The 16,085-nt window shown below is 37.3% G+C and overlaps 1 protein-coding gene across 3 annotated transcripts in view; it reads left to right on the forward strand.

Annotated features, from left to right (window-relative positions):
- The window catches only part of HERC2 (HECT and RLD domain containing E3 ubiquitin protein ligase 2), a 116,519-nt gene that overhangs the window by 79,481 nt on the left and 20,953 nt on the right, over positions 1-16,085 (forward strand). For all 3 annotated transcript variants that reach the window (XM_062601561.1, XM_062601564.1, XM_062601562.1), the window contains exons 61-77: positions 1,060-1,237; positions 1,627-1,708; positions 1,791-1,962; positions 3,771-3,915; positions 4,567-4,792; positions 5,627-5,798; positions 6,409-6,595; positions 7,405-7,545; positions 7,882-8,073; positions 9,743-9,896; positions 10,648-10,755; positions 11,708-11,839; positions 12,517-12,675; positions 12,771-12,889; positions 13,283-13,408; positions 15,646-15,801; positions 15,903-16,018. In XM_062601561.1, coding sequence (XP_062457545.1) covers positions 1,060-1,237; positions 1,627-1,708; positions 1,791-1,962; positions 3,771-3,915; positions 4,567-4,792; positions 5,627-5,798; positions 6,409-6,595; positions 7,405-7,545; positions 7,882-8,073; positions 9,743-9,896; positions 10,648-10,755; positions 11,708-11,839; positions 12,517-12,675; positions 12,771-12,889; positions 13,283-13,408; positions 15,646-15,801; positions 15,903-16,018 — 2,565 coding nt within the window. The remainder of the gene's footprint in view (positions 1-1,059; positions 1,238-1,626; positions 1,709-1,790; positions 1,963-3,770; positions 3,916-4,566; positions 4,793-5,626; positions 5,799-6,408; positions 6,596-7,404; positions 7,546-7,881; positions 8,074-9,742; positions 9,897-10,647; positions 10,756-11,707; positions 11,840-12,516; positions 12,676-12,770; positions 12,890-13,282; positions 13,409-15,645; positions 15,802-15,902; positions 16,019-16,085) is intronic.

The following is a 16,085-nucleotide window of genomic DNA, read 5'->3' on the forward strand; positions in this document are numbered from 1 at the left end:
TAAATCTAAACAAAAGAAAGAAAAATGCTGAACATAGCCCATCTTTGTTTGTCATTCTGATATGTTCTTAAGAGTTTCTCAGAATACATAGAAGAGTACCCAACTCAGACAGTTTATACTTTTAACAACAGATAAAAGTCATAGGAGTGTGTGTCAAATCTCTGAAAAGGGAGGTCCAAATTACACATCGTAGGTAAATAATGGGAGATCATAGGATGATAAGGTTGGAAGGGACCTCTGGAGATCATCTAGCCCAACCCTTAGCATAGCCCATACGGGGATTGAATCCACGACCTTGGCATTAGCAGCACCACACTCTGACCAGCTGAGCTAAACCTGTCCCCCAAAATTAGATCAATGTTGTTATTTAATTGTTCATCTGTCTCACATATTTTCTGTAACTTATTAAAGGGGAAAACTTGGAGCTCTTTCTTTGAGCATTTCATGAGAGCAATTTTTCCAAAGTTTGTGCCTAATTTTATAAAAACATTAATAGTGGCTCTGATATACAATCAGTATTGGAAAACCTTTATTTGAAAGTCTTCCCTAAATTTAGAGAATCCTCTAATGATATGAGTAGAAAATGTTTCCAGTACTCTTGTAGAAACCTAAGAATAAATTCTTGTTTTAATTTCTCTCTATCATGAAGAAGAGAGTTGAGGATGACATCTCTTAATTTTTCACTGTCTGTCTTTGTAGGGTGGAGAAACAGATACTTTTAACAAATCACTCAGTTTTGACCTATGACAGGGTATTAATTTTCACCTTGTATTACACACTTTTTAATTCAGTCATCATCTTGGTATTTTGGATTTGTGGTATCCTAATTGTGTACAGTAGAAAATACCTATTTAAACATACACTTTGAAGTACATTAAAAATAATGTAAACTTCGATTTACTGTTGCTACAGAGAATATCTTGGAATTTATGTAAATGTTGCATCATATTTTATCTTCAGTCTATTACTAATTTTACACAATATTTTGGGTTATGAGCTTGAAGAATGTTGTGTAACTTTCATAATGAAGGTAGTGCATTCTTTATTTCCTTTCTTTAGGAACTGTGATAAACCCAGACTGATAGAAGCGTTGAAAACCAAACGTATCCGTGATATTGCTTGTGGTAGTTCCCACAGTGCTGCCATTACCTCTAGTGGTGAACTGTACACATGGGGTCTTGGAGAATATGGAAGGCTAGGGCATGGAGATAATACTACGCAGTTGAAGCCTAAGATGGTAAAGTAAATGTTTCTCGTCTTCAATGAAATGTGTTTTTTTTTTATTTTTAATAAATGATAAGATAAAGCTAAAGCAAAGCCCAAAATGTGAAAGCAGTATGAAGACATTGTTTTGTAACAATCTAAATGAGGCTTTGCTACCCATACTTCTAATAACATGCAAGCTATTTATGTCTTCTATGGCACAAAGCTTGAAGTTTCTACTTGTTGGAAGTTGAGTTAACAAGGTTTGATAACCCTTGATCAAATGGCATACTCAGGCTGCACACAAAGAGCAAAATGAGTTGTAAAAGCTTGAAAATGACTATAAAGTTTTAAAATACAATCAACTTCCTTCAGAATGTCTTCCTTACTTTTCTTTTCTTTTCTTTTCTTTTGGCGAGGTAGGTTAAAGTGCTCCTTGGCCATAGAGTCATTCAGGTTGCTTGTGGAAGCAGAGATGCTCAGACTCTTGCTTTGACAGATGAAGGTAGGAATATCTTGTGTGAGAGCTTTCTAATATATGGGAATACTGTAGTCATTGTCTTTATCTGCTGTTTGGTCTTTGTTAGGTTTGGTGTTTTCTTGGGGAGATGGTGATTTTGGAAAACTGGGCCGAGGAGGAAGCGAAGGATGCAACATTCCTCAGAACATTGAAAGGCTAAATGGCCAGGGCGTTTGTCAGATTGAGTGTGGTGCACAGTTCTCGTTGGCACTGACCAAGTCAGGAGTGGTATGGACATGGTATGTTACATTTGCTAGAAAATATTAACAAAGAAATTGCCAAGTATGTGTGTTGCATTTATTGCTATTTGATTGTCTGACTCCATCTGTGCCTTATCTGCATGCTGACTTTGTCTTTTAGATTGGAAACTCTTTGAGATGAGCTGTGATGTGTTCAGTTGCTGTAATGCTCTGTGTCTTAGAGCACAAAATTGTTCTGTGCTATGTTCTGTTAGGATGCCTGGGTTGAACAGAGTTAGCAGAGGAAGAGGGAAGATCATTCCCTCTTTTAGGAGCAGTGGAGCATGCATAGGAAAGCAATCCCACTTTGGAGTGGGATAGGAAAAAGAGAATGAGAGAATGATAGCAGGGAGCATGTAGCCTACAGCCAAAGTAGAGAAACAAAAGTAAAAGCAGGGTGCAGACAGCTAGTGTTCAGAGGTGGTGGAGGGAACTTCCTTAGAAACATAGCAGACCATACATGATTCACTGCTGCTCAGAAAGGCATTGAGTTGTAGTAATGGTGCCTAGAAGCAAGAACCTTTACGAAATAGTCATGGAGAGATATTTAGAAATCCAGTGTATTTTTCTTCTGTCTTGTCTGTTCAATTGATTGAATAGGATTTAGAGAAATCCATAAAACTTTTCTCATTGTAAGTTACTTCTGTTCTTGAACAGTGAAAAGCTTTTAGCAGAGGTGTCATTTCTCAGCATACTTCTCTCTCCTCTCCTCCCCACTTTGTAATTCCTGTTTGTAGTGACAAAAAGTAAGAGGTAGGCGAGTGTGGCTTTCTTTAAGACCATAGTGCAAAATTCCTGTTCCTTCCCTCTTTCCTCCAGTTTCTTAATGCTGTTAAATTTAGTCATAAAATCTATAGATACTTCATTATATCACAGGATTATAAGGAGAAGATTTTTGTCTCTTTCAGCGTTTCTGTACTTTAGGTTGGCTGAGTTGTTTCTGAACTTTTATTCTCATCTTCTTGAATTTGTAGTGATTGAGGCGAAAATTGGAATTTCAGTGTTATAAATATCAGTTGCATAAAAATATAATACCATATATGATTACATTCATCTTCAGCATAACACAACCTTTCTTGAGAAACTCATATTGCTACTGGTGAGCTGTGGAGCTGAAAAACTGAAGAATGGTTCCTGAAAAACACAGTGGAAGAAGTCTCTGTATTTTTCTTCTTCATTGACATTCTTAGAAACATTTTAAGGTGTTTTCATTAGATTTGCCTGTGATATATTTTTAGTGCACAGTTTAAGTTATGTATAATGATTTTAGAAGCCTCGGTGGTGAAGGCTTGACAGCCTGTTTTGAGGCTTGCAGCAATGTGAAAAACCTCCATTCCGCAAACATTTTAGTACTCCTAACTTTTTCACATCAGTAGACTTGGTAAAGGGCCAAAGTTATTGCTAGGTGTATCCTAGCAATGTTACTGCTAGGTTTATCCTCAGTAGTGTAAGTCTTGTCCAAGACTGCCTAAACAAATCACTTTAAGTTTTTCTAACTGCAGTGTATCTGTAACAATGGAATTTCAGTGGAACTGTAAGTACTCTGCATGGAAAATGTAGACATAAATGTTACCTGTGCTATAGGTTATGAGTTATACTAAAGTTATGAGATCATACAATCTGAGTTATCCTCATTTTTGGGCCTTTATAATTCAGAATTGAAGACTTTGATGTGGATCTTGAGTGCTGGGATTTTGTCTAATTAAGATATTGATATATAGAAAATTTTGATTTGGAAAGCTGTATTGACAGGAATGTGTGGCACAGTATAGTCTTGAATTTTACACTTACTTTTGTGTCTGTTGTAGGGGAAAGGGAGATTACTTCAGGCTAGGCCATGGCACTGATGTACACGTGCGAAAGCCACAAGTTGTGGAAGGACTGAGGGGTAAAAAGATCGTGCATGTGGCTGTAGGTGCTCTCCATTGTCTTGCAGTTACGGACACTGGACAGGTATGTTGTGTATCATCATCCTTTTCCTCTTTCCTTGATCTGTAGAGAAACAAACTATATTGTTGAGGAAGAGCAATATAATAGCATCAGTACTAATTAAATGGAATGAAAATTCCTAACTATATTGATTTGCTTTTTAAAACCTTGCAAAAATATAGGTGTAATTTAGAATAGTTTAGCCAGTGTATAATTATTGAACTTAAAACGTTCTTGTTTTACTAACTTATGTAATATTTTCCTAATTTATGGGTTAGCCAAATAATCAGTTTCCTGCTTTTCACTCTTAAAAGGCAGAAGCAGTCATAGTATTCAGACAGTTTTTTCTGCTGTGATCCGGGATTAGAATTATCGTAGTATCAGTTCAGATCACCAGTGTAACTGCTGAGCAACTAATCCTTTTAACTAAGTGTTCACTGTGAACATTATGGATTACACACTGATTTATGAATCACCTAGTAGAAATAATGCTCATTTGATTTCTTAAAGTATTCAGAGCTACCGCAGCATACAAAAACATCAAGGAAATAGTTTCTCTAAAGTGTCTTAAGTGAATAATACAAATCACTTAGATTCCTCCATAGGAATTTTAAGGTAACAGTTATATAATGCAACCAGTAAAGCAAAGTAATATGTAGAAATGTTTATTGGCAGGTTTATGCTTGGGGTGACAATGACCACGGGCAACAAGGCAATGGAACTACTACAGTCAACAGAAAGCCCACTCTTGTACAGGGCTTGGAAGGCCAGAAAATCACTCGAGTTGCTTGTGGATCTTCCCACAGCATTGCGTGGACAACAGTGGATGTAGCTACACCATCTGTTCATGAACCAGTACTTTTCCAGACAGCAAGGGACCCTTTAGGCGCTTCTTATCTTGGTTGGTATTTATTGCCTCCCCCCAACCCCAACACCTTTTTTTTTTTTTTTTTTTTTTTTCCTTCTTTTGTCTTTTCCTTTTAATGCCACTGGACAGCTAGCTGTGTTGCATGATTGATGACAGAAAAAGAAAAAAAAGCTGTCTAAATAAAAACTTCCTGAAAAGTGAAGCTCTAAAGAGCTGGAGTAGCATTAGTTTGAACTTCCATTGTTCTTCAGGCAATTAAAATGCAATAAGCTTTATCAAATGGCCCAAAGTCTTTTTCTTTAGTATGAGATAGGGCTTTATGGAGATGATGGTAGATGGGCTACTAATTTTTTTTAGATGTTATACCTCTTGCTAAAATTTTTGGTGCTAGTATTATCTCTTATTTCTAAGGTAACTGATAAGGAATGAGGACAGCAAATCAGAAAACAGTGTGTTATTTTAGATATGAAATGTCCAAGCATATTGCTAATAAAGCTTTTTGTGAAAAAGATATAATATTTTTAAAAGAATAAGATCATTTGATTAGTATTTTTAAGGGTAAATACTCTTGCTATCTGAAAATTTCTGTTAAAGTAAAACTTGTTGTAGATGCAGATCACACAAATATTTATTTATGAATTACCCTGATTTTTATGAGCAAGAAGTTAGGACACTTCTGTTATGAAACTCCTTCTTGAAAAGCATCAGTATTGGCTTTAATATTATAATTGTGCGAATTGCAGTTTAGGAGTCTCCTCTATAGCTAGCTTTACATTAAATTAAATCAATTCCAATTATTCATTATGCCTTAAAAAAAAGAAAAAGAAAAAGAAAAAAGCTTGCCTTCTCTTTTCTTTCTCACTCCAGGTGTTCCTTCAGATGCAGATTCTTCTGCTGCCAGTAACAAAATTAGTGGCACAAACAGTTCCAAGCCAAATCGCCCTTCACTTGCTAAGATTCTGTTGTCACTTGATGGGAATGTTGCCAAACAGCAGGCATTATCTCATATACTGACGGCATTGCAGATCATGTATGCCAGGTAGGCATGCACACGTTCTTTTTTTACAGAGCAAAAGATGATATGGATTACCATCCTTTAGTACCTCTTGTGTCAGATAACAGTGATTTTTACAAGTTTCAGCTCCTCAGGCCCTAGGTGGGCCCTTGCTTCATATAAATTTACTTTCAATGTTGATGTTAGCTTTTTTTTTTTTTTTTTTTTTTTTTGAGAATAAGAAGTAGCTGGTTTTGGGGGCGGTGAGGTAATTGCTTATGTAGGAATGTTCGAGTAAATCATGTGGTGAAAGGAGCATAAATCATGACAGATGATGTGAAGGACACAGTGGGTGACATGGTGGAGAGAACAAAAAAAGCTTTACAGTGCTGCACTTTCTCTTGGTAAAGAATGAAGAGAATTTGTGCTAGAATTTACGAAAAGGAACTCAGGTAAAATAGTGGTCTAAAAATCACAGTATGTGACTCAAAGACAGTGTCTGGCTCGAAGAATGGAGATAAACTGCATTGTGAATTCCAGAACTTGGAAACTTCTTAATTTATTAATCTAGGTTAATACTATCTTTTTTTTTTTTTTTGTAATTAATGAGGGGGTAATAATTGTGCTTATGTTAATCTGATCTAAATGATTTCAGGGATGCAGTTGTTGGAGCATTGATGCCTGCAAGTATGATTGCACCAGTAGAATGTCCCTCCTCATCACCAGCACCCCCATCAGATGCTAGTTCTACAGGAAGTCCTGCAAATGGAGATGAATGCATACTTACTGCTGATGTAGAAGAGAGGCTCAGCCCAAACCCGTGGCAGGACAGGAGAGGGGAGGTGAGGTGTGAAATTAATTTTTCCAACATGACTTAACAATAAAGATGAAAATATTGTCATTTATTTATTTTTATAATGCTAGACGTTAAGTAGTCTTTTCATTCTCTACTTTTTGTAGTTGACACTCCATATATGTAGAATTTGTCAGCTGTATCAAATTTGGAAAGACTAAAATATTGCTCTGAAATTAAATTAGAATTTTCAGAATCTAGTGTGTTCTTTAAATGTAATTATGACTTCTAATAATACTTTTAGGTTAATTTGAAAATATTAGCAACAATTTGATCAAATAATCTTGACTTTTTAAGACTATTCTTGTAAATATACTTTATTAAGAGAGTCTTCAACAATTATTTAATGAAACATGATTTTAAATTTATATTGTATCATTGAATGAGGAGAAAAGAGATCCGGGACAGAATTCTGCTCTGTTGATTCTTAACTGCTAAATAGATGTAGAAAAAAATGAAAGATTTGGTCCTGAAGAGATCTTTTTCTTTCCAAAATCATGAATTTAACGTGTACTTTTGTGACTTGTCTTCTGCATTGCAGACTTTTCTGCAGGCACTGATAATCTTACTGTATGCCTTTTGTAGCAGCTTGCATAGGGGCTTCTGCCTGGTTTGCCATGATAGGGACATAGAATAGAAGCTAAATGTGCAGGGAGTTAATCTGGTGTATGTATTTACTTCTCTTTTTAAGTTGTTGATTTTTTTTTGAGCATAAACCCTGCAAATAAAGTGTTCAGACTCTTAAATATTTTACAGTATCTTATTGTAGCTTTTGTGAGTTACTATTTGTTTTACCAGGTTGCTTCTTCAGAAGATGCTGTGACACCCTCTGCTATAACTCCCTCTGCTGCTGCTGCTTCTTCTCGTCCTTTTATTCCAGTCACAGATGATCCAGGAGCTGCTAGCATTATTGCGGAGACCATGACAAAAACCAAAGAAGTAATGTTGTTAACATTTTTCTCAGAACTAAATTTCTTAACATGTTTTTATCAAGCAGTGATATTGTTCTTGTGCTTTAAAAGTTATTATACAAACGACCACTATTAAATTCTATTTAAGATAGTGACTTTTTTCAAAGGTGAAAAAGCTTTCCTGAAACTAATTTACGCTTAAAAAATGGCTCTAACGGTGAGCTAGTTTTGGGGCCATATGATCCCAGAATTACAAATTGTATTTTCCAACTACCTGTTGAACTTCAGACAAGTTAACTTGCTTGGTGTCAGTGAAGTATTTTTCTTCTTTGCTATCTAAATATTTTTGTATTTTGTTTTGTAGGATGTAGAAAGCCAAAGTAAAGTATCTGGCCCAGAACCTCAGTACTTGGATGAGTTTACTAGTCTCTTAGTACCAGATGACACACGAGTCATGGTTGACCTGCTGAAGCTTGCTGTCTCCAACAGAGCAGGTGAAAAGGGAAAAGATGTTCTTTCAGCTGTGTTGTCTGGTATGGGCACAGCTTACCCACAGGTCAGGTTTTATTTTTGTTGCTTTTTAACTGTGTCTTTTTCATTCTTAGCTTACTGGAATATTTTCTTGTCTTTGAAGTACAATTTGACAAGTGTAGAAACTTGTGAAACATAAGAGTAAGAATTGAACTTAAATGTAGGTGGATCATCATGATTCATATACTATGTGAATACAGGCATTTGTTATAAATGTCAGTAGTAATCTGTTGTCAATTTGTTACACTGCAACAATTAGACATTAAAATAGAAGCTTAATGAACTCTATTTATGTATTTGACAAATATTATAGTGACCTGAATGAAGTTGATTTATCCAAGCCCTATGTGCTCGATCGGTGTAGTATTAGTTTGCAGAATTTCATGCTGGGTTTGTTTCACATTTAAGTTAATTTCTCAAGTTGGTACAGTCCATTATTGTTAGGTAAAAATGTTGTTTATATGTAACATTAACTATTTAGTTTTATCTGTTAATTTTTAATATTTAAATTTGGTGCATCACAGATTCTAAATATTTACAAGGTATCAATGGATTTCTTGTTTTTTGTTTTTTTAATTGACAAACTCAATTAGTAAATGCCCTAGTATTGGATACCAGCAGCTATACTAAAGAATGGTACAGATCATCGATATTTTATATAATGTCTCCCTACAGTAAGGAACTCAAAAGTTGTTTAGTGTTTCTTGTACTTTTGCCCTTCAAGTATTTTTCTAACGAGTAAAAATGCACCCCTATTAAGATACTCTTACAATGTAGTTCCTTGATTGACTTTGCACTGTTTAGAGATTGTTTTTAAGCATCAGAGATGATTATGTAAAGCCTTTTTTTTTTTGGTGTTCTTTTACAAAGAATACAAACTGTAAACTTGGCTTTACTAAGCAAAAAGATGAGTTATGGCTATGCTAAGGGTTATGAATTGAATTGAGATTTTTTTTTTAATGGTATAAATGGCAAGAAATGCCATTTTAAAATACGAAATCTCACTAGTATCTCTCTTCTGGTAAACTAGGATTGTGGGAGAACCTAACTGATACTACTAGTTAAGGGGTGATTCAGTGGTATTTCTGAAATTATGATGTGTTTTTTTTCACGTGTTCAGATTCTTTATAATGATCAGCTTTGTATACCTGTATTCTGAGTTTGAGATGTAGTTGTTGACCTTCCCCTCCATCCCCTCACTAGCATGTTTTGCTCTTATCACTGATAGTGAATAGCTGTGCAAGTTTATTTGATTTTTCCCTGAGTCAGCATTTGTGTTTAAAATTGTTTTTTAAATTGAGTGCCCCTGGAAATTTCTCTTATAAACAATCTGTGTTTTTTCTTATATACTGTTTAAATATTTATATCTTTCACTAATCTTTTTGTCTATACTATAGAATTCACTCATATAAGGGAAAAAATATTTAGAAGTTTTTTGGTTTTTTTTTTTTTTTTTTTTTTTTTTTTGCAATTACTTCCTATTTACTTCCCTGTGTTGTTTGGCTTTTATTTTTAGAACTTTTTCAAGCTTTAGTGTCCATAAAGACATTGGTTTTGAAGAAATAAGACTGTTTACAAATGCAGAAAATGAAATGACTTTTTAAATTCTGAATGAACAAATACTGTTCGTTCATTTATATTAATAATACTTATAAGTATGATTTTTAGGTGTGTGTATATTTTTCCTGTATTAGGTTGCTGACATGCTACTGGAGCTTTGTGTTACTGAACTAGAAGATGTAGCAACTGATTCGCAAAGTGGTCGCCTTTCTTCACAACCTGTTGTAGTAGAAAGCAGCCATCCATATACTGATGATACATCTACTAGTGGCACAGTTAAAATACCAGGTATGGAATTCTTGAAATTACATTACTAAAATTGAGTTGCTTGAAAGCCTGCAAGCATAAAATCTTTCCTCAGCTTCCAAAAAGATCTGTTTTGGAACAGATCCATACAAAACCATACTATGTATCTTAACACTATAGTGATTTTTTTCTTAAAGCGTTTGTATGCTACATGGACACTTTGATCCTATAAAATGACACATTTTCCTGAGTTTAAGTTCTATGTGCACTGTTTCTCTGCAGCTTTATACCACTGATGTTTTCTGTTCAGTTTCAAAGCTGAGAACAACTTAAACAGTCATTTTCCAAGCTCGTAATTGAACACCTATCTCCTAGCCTAAGGAAATGTGTTTTTTTTCCCCTTTTATGATGTAATTTCATTTAATCCTTTCTTTGGTATGCTGTTTAATACTTCTCTCTTGCCTGTAACTTTTGACATTTACCTTAACTATAAGCAGACATTTTTTCTGTGCAACTTCAACTTGCAACAATTTAGAATGTTCTTAATATAGTCTTGTTCCAACTACTAGTTCCAACTCTCATGTGGTTTCTCTGATGTAAACCTTTGGCTTACATCAGAGAAAAAAGTTACAGACATACAATATCATTAATAAGAATATGAGCATACTTCAGTTTAATGATAATATGGCTTCCAAATAATTGTGTTTGACTTCATGTAGTTTTCTAAAGTACTACATTTGTTGTTGGTATTGGTTGCTCTTTAGAGGTGTGTAAATTCTTTATTGCTGTTTAGGTGCTGAAGGACTGAGAGTAGAATTTGATCGCCAGTGTTCGACAGAGCGGCGTCATGACCCACTCACTATAATGGATGGTGTCAACAGAATTGTTTCAGTCCGATCAGGTTATGAGAATTAGTGTTTCTCTAAAGTGTCTTGTGTGACTTACTGTTAAATGCTGAAAGAAAGCACCTAGTGTATATTGACTTACAGTGGGAGATAAGCCAATAAAAAGAGGAAAAGCTATGTAATTTGATGTTTTGTTTTAAACTATGGATATATTCAGTTTGTTTAAAGACATGCAGGAGTAATCCTGAAGTCTGTGACTACAATAGAATCTCTCAGAAATGTATGTCTATATACTCTTCCTAAGAATAATATGAGTGCAAATATAGGTGTCTAGCATCCAAGCCATGATGTGTGAATTTCTGTATAATCACAGTATTTATTTACAAATAGAAACAATTGGGAAAAGATGGTTCTTTTGGTAGCTTTTTTCTTTTTCAAGTTCTTAATTATGGAAATACGAGATTTCGTACAGTCAGGACAATTTTTACTGCCTGCACTGAGTTTTTTTATCAAAAAGCAGTCATGTCAAGAGCTTTTACTCTTGACCTCTTTCTCCCCAAACTTTTTCAGATGAACTTATGGATGTTTTTTTTATTACTGAGCTATTTCTGATTGGATTCTTGCTTGGAAAAAGCCCTAGAGCTTAAATTCATCTATATGTTGATACAAATTTTGTAATAAGAAAAGATCATTTGAAAATAGGACAGTGGATTTTAGTTAGATCTGTTAAATGTCTCTTTGTAGCATTAGAACTACTGAGGACACTTGTTAGCAATTGACCTTTTTAAGAATTAAGGTTGCTGAACATAGCATCATATCATCATCATTTCTCTTGGATTGCAGATGCTTTATAGTAGCATTATATGCTTTGCATAACTTCTTTCTTAAATTCAATTATGTGAGGTTTATAATATATAGTCATAAATAAAGGGAAGTTGCTCTCTGTGAGTGGCTTCAATAAACGTCAGTCAATATAGATGAATATATTCCTCTTACCTCCTGTAACAGGTCGTGAGTGGTCAGATTGGTCTAGTGAGTTGCGAATTCCAGGGGATGAATTGAAGTGGAAGTTCATCAGTGACGGCTCTGTGAATGGATGGGGATGGCGATTCACTGTTTACCCTATCATGCCGGCTGCAGGTAAGGTACCATATCTCATTTTTATGGAGGGGAGAGAGAGTAGATTTACTTTTGTTTTATGATTATATTTATTGCATGATCTAGACTTACATGCTAAAATTTCACATTCTTAAATAGAAACATTTTCATTCACACTTAGTAAGCATTTTCAAGAAAGTCCTGAAAGGTGCACTTGTACATAGGGAGGAGATAAAAATGTTTTGTTGTATTTAGTAATTTAGAGCAATTAGAATTTAAGAATTTAGAGCAATTCTTCATTAAAAGTATTAGTTTTGTGGGGACTGTGTGAGATTTGTTTGGTTTAATTTCATGCGGTTTGTCCAACCTAGTCACTCCAGTCCGCCTCTCCATCAAAGAAACCTCTGAGGTACAATTCATGAAGCTCTGTGTGTGTGTGTTTGTTTTTTAATGTTTTTACTTAGGCACCCATTTTGGAATGTGTTAAATTGTGTTACGAAAGTGTGTCATGAAAGTGCCTCTTCCCATCCCTTCAAAAGGAGCTGGTATGGACTTACACAGATATAGGCTGGCATTCTAAATTGTTGTACTTGCTCAGATAAGTCCTGCCCTTACTAGATTCTTATTTCAGTCCAGGGACAAATCTTCCCAACCTTTCTCTCTTTCTCTTTTTTTTTTTTTTTTTTTTGTTCTTTGTTTTTTCTTTTTGTTTCTTGCAGGCCCTAAAGACCTTCTCTCAGATCGTTGCATTCTTTCATGTCCCTCAATGGATTTGGTTACGTGTTTGTTGGATTTTCGCTTAAATTTTGCTTCCAACAGGAGTATAGTTCCTCGCTTGGCAGCTTCTCTTGCAGCATGTGCTCAACTGAGTGCCTTAGGTAGGTGCAGTCTTAAAACTATCTCTGTTTATTTGAAGTTAAAATGATTGTTCAAATAGTCAAACGACTGTTTTTGTGTGCTTATGTTTCCTTAGCTGCTGGCCATAGAATGTGGGCCTTACAAAGACTACGGAAGCTGCTCACAACAGAGTTTGGCCAGTCTATTAACATCAACCGGATTCTGGGGGATAATGATGGAGAAACACGAACTTTGGTGAGAAGTGAAAGATGCTTTTTGCTAACATTTTTCACATTCAGTCTTACATGAAGCATTGAAAATGCTCGCCTTGATGTACAAGGCTTTCACTGTTAACCATGAAATAGGCAATGTGCAAACGGCCAGCCTTCTTCCGTAAGTCTGCCAGTCTGTAAAGGGACTTCATTTTAGAAAAAAAGCTAATTCAGATTCTGTGTCCATGCAACTGCTTGTTTCTGCAATTGTCAGAAAGCAATAGAAAAATTTGTATTAGGAACAGGTTGGAAATGATACTTTACATAAATTCCCAAACTACAGCTATTAAGGTTTCGTCACAGTCATCTAAGTAACTTTTCTTAATATGTATGTTAAGCATATTCACTAACTCTATTGTTCTGTGATTTCTCTAAGAGTTTTACAGGCAGTGCTTTAGCTGCTTTGGTTAAAGGTCTTCCAGAAGCTTTGCAGAGACAGTTTGACTATGAAGATCCCATTGTGAGAGGTGGCAAACAATTGCTTCACAGCCCTTTTTTTAAGGTAATGGGATAAAAACAATATGTAATTCATTAGTGTAGTTTCTCTCTCCCTCTCTCCCTCTCTCCCTCTCTCCCTCTCTCCCTCTCTCCCTCTCTCCCTCTCTCCCTCTCTCCCTCTCTCCCTCTCTCCCTCTCTCCCTCTCTCCCTCTCTCCCTCTCTCCCTCTCTCCCTCTCTCCCTCTCTCCCTCTCTCCCTCTCTCCCTCTCTCCCTCTCTCCCTCTCTCCCTCTCTCCCTCTCTCCCTCTCTCCCTCTCTCCCTCTCTCCCTCTCTCCCTCTCTCCCTCTCTCCCTCTCTCCCTCTCTCCCTCTCTCCCTCTCTCCCTCTCTCCCTCTCTCCCTCTCTCCCTCTCTCCCTCTCTCCCTCTCTCCCTCTCTCCCTCTCTCCCTCTCTCCCTCTCTCCCTCTCTCCCTCTCTCCCTCTCTCCCTCTCTCCCTCTCTCCCTCTCTCCCTCTCTCCCTCTCTCCCTCTCTCCCTCTCTCCCTCTCTCCCTCTCTCCCTCTCTCCCTCTCTCCCTCTCTCCCTCTCTCCCTCTCTCCCTCTCTCCCTCTCTCCCTCTCTCCCTCTCTCCCTCTCTCCCTCTCTCCCTCTCTCCCTCTCTCCCTCTCTCCCTCTCTCCCTCTCTCCCTCTCTCCCTCTCTCCCTCTCTCCCTCTCTCCCTCTCTCCCTCTCTCCCTCTCTCCCTCTCTCCCTCTCTCCCTCTCTCCCTCTCTCCCTCTCTCCCTCTCTCCCTCTCTCCCTCTCTCCCTCTCTCCCTCTCTCCCTCTCTCCCTCTCTCCCTCTCTCCCTCTCTCCCTCTCTCCCTCTCTCCCTCTCTCCCTCTCTCCCTCTCTCCCTCTCTCCCTCTCTCCCTCTCTCCCTCTCTCCCTCTCTCCCTCTCTCCCTCTCTCCCTCTCTCCCTCTCTCCCTCTCTCCCTCTCTCCCTCTCTCCCTCTCTCCCTCTCTCCCTCTCTCCCTCTCTCCCTCTCTCCCTCTCTCCCTCTCTCCCTCTCTCCCTCTCTCCCTCTCTCCCTCTCTCCCTCTCTCCCTCTCTCCCTCTCTCCCTCTCTCCCTCTCTCCCTCTCTCCCTCTCTCCCTCTCTCCCTCTCTCCCTCTCTCCCTCTCTCCCTCTCTCCCTCTCTCCCTCTCTCCCTCTCTCCCTCTCTCCCTCTCTCCCTCTCTCCCTCTCTCCCTCTCTCCCTCTCTCCCTCTCTCCCTCTCTCCCTCTCTCCCTCTCTCCCTCTCTCCCTCTCTCCCTCTCTCCCTCTCTCCCTCTCTCCCTCTCTCCCTCTCTCCCTCTCTCCCTCTCTCCCTCTCTCCCTCTCTCCCTCTCTCCCTCTCTCCCTCTCTCCCTCTCTCCCTCTCTCCCTCTCTCCCTCTCTCCCTCTCTTTTTTTTTCACGCAAGAGCTGTCATGCTTATCTAGTCCTATATCAGAAACTTCTTGTAAAGGGTGTGTTGATGGATCTTGATTTAGTGGAAGAATTGGTCTGAAATTATTAAGAGTAAATTGAATAAAGACAAAATCAGAATACAACCTTTAAAAGGAGGAGAATCAAATATACAAATACAAGAAGAGGAGTACCTAGCTAGGCAGAGGTAGATACTTCAGAAAAACAACTTGGAAGTGTAGTAATGTGTAGTTAAATGACTTTTCTTACAATTGTTTTTTTGGGTGGTCCTGATAGGAGTACTGTCTGGGTTTTTGTTTATTTAAATACTGTAAGAATTTTGTTTACCTCTAGTTGGAACAAATACGAGAATATCTCAAATGGAAGGCTGTTCAGTTTTGGAGCCTATACTTCAGCTTGTTTATAAATTTTTTTTGAGGAAGTCTAGAGAAGAGCAACAAGAGTAAAAGGCTAAAAAAGCCTACTCTGTAGTAAAAAGTTAAATTGGGTTTATCTAACTTAAGGAAAATAAAATATGTAAAAGGTCTTACAGGGAAGAAGGGATCCATTGTTCACCATGTTCACTAGTAAGACAATAAATGATTTAATTGGAGGAAAGAAATAGGGTAAAATGTTTGGCATATGATATCTGATATAGAAAAGCTAATTTAAAAAGATAATTATTCCTAAGAGTGTTTTTCACAGAGGGTTTGTGAAAATTGCTGAATTGGAAGTGATTAGATACATGAAGATTTTCTGAGTACACTTGATGCTGCCTCAGTAGTGAGGGTAAATGAAGATGGCTCTGAATGCCCCTTACACTATATGTTTCTTTGAAACTGTGTTCACTGAAAATTCTTTTGTTTGTAGGTACTTGTGGCTCTTGCTTGTGATCTAGAATTGGACACCCTCCCTTGCTGTGCAGAGACACACAAATGGGCCTGGTTCAGAAGATACTGCATGGCATCCAGGGTTGCCGTGGCTCTTGATAAAAGGACACCATTACCTCGCCTTTTCCTTGATGAGGTATTGCAGAAACGTTAAATGTTTAAATGTTGCTGAGTTTTAAACCATTTTATGCCAACTATCGTGGAAGTAAATGTTGTTTAATCCAAAATATTTTGCAGGTAGCAAAGAAAATCCGAGAATTAATGGCAGATAATGAAAATATGGATGTTCTTCATGAGAGCCATGATGTCTTTAAGAGAGAACAGGATGAACAGCTTGTCCAGTGGATGAATAGGTTATTTCTTTCAGCTGTCACTGTTTGGTTAACTTTCAACTGTTTGGTCTTTCGACACATCATTGTT

The sequence above is a fragment of the Rhea pennata genome, chromosome 1, assembly GCF_028389875.1.
Source record: "Rhea pennata isolate bPtePen1 chromosome 1, bPtePen1.pri, whole genome shotgun sequence".
Lineage (NCBI taxonomy): Eukaryota > Metazoa > Chordata > Aves > Rheiformes > Rheidae > Rhea > Rhea pennata.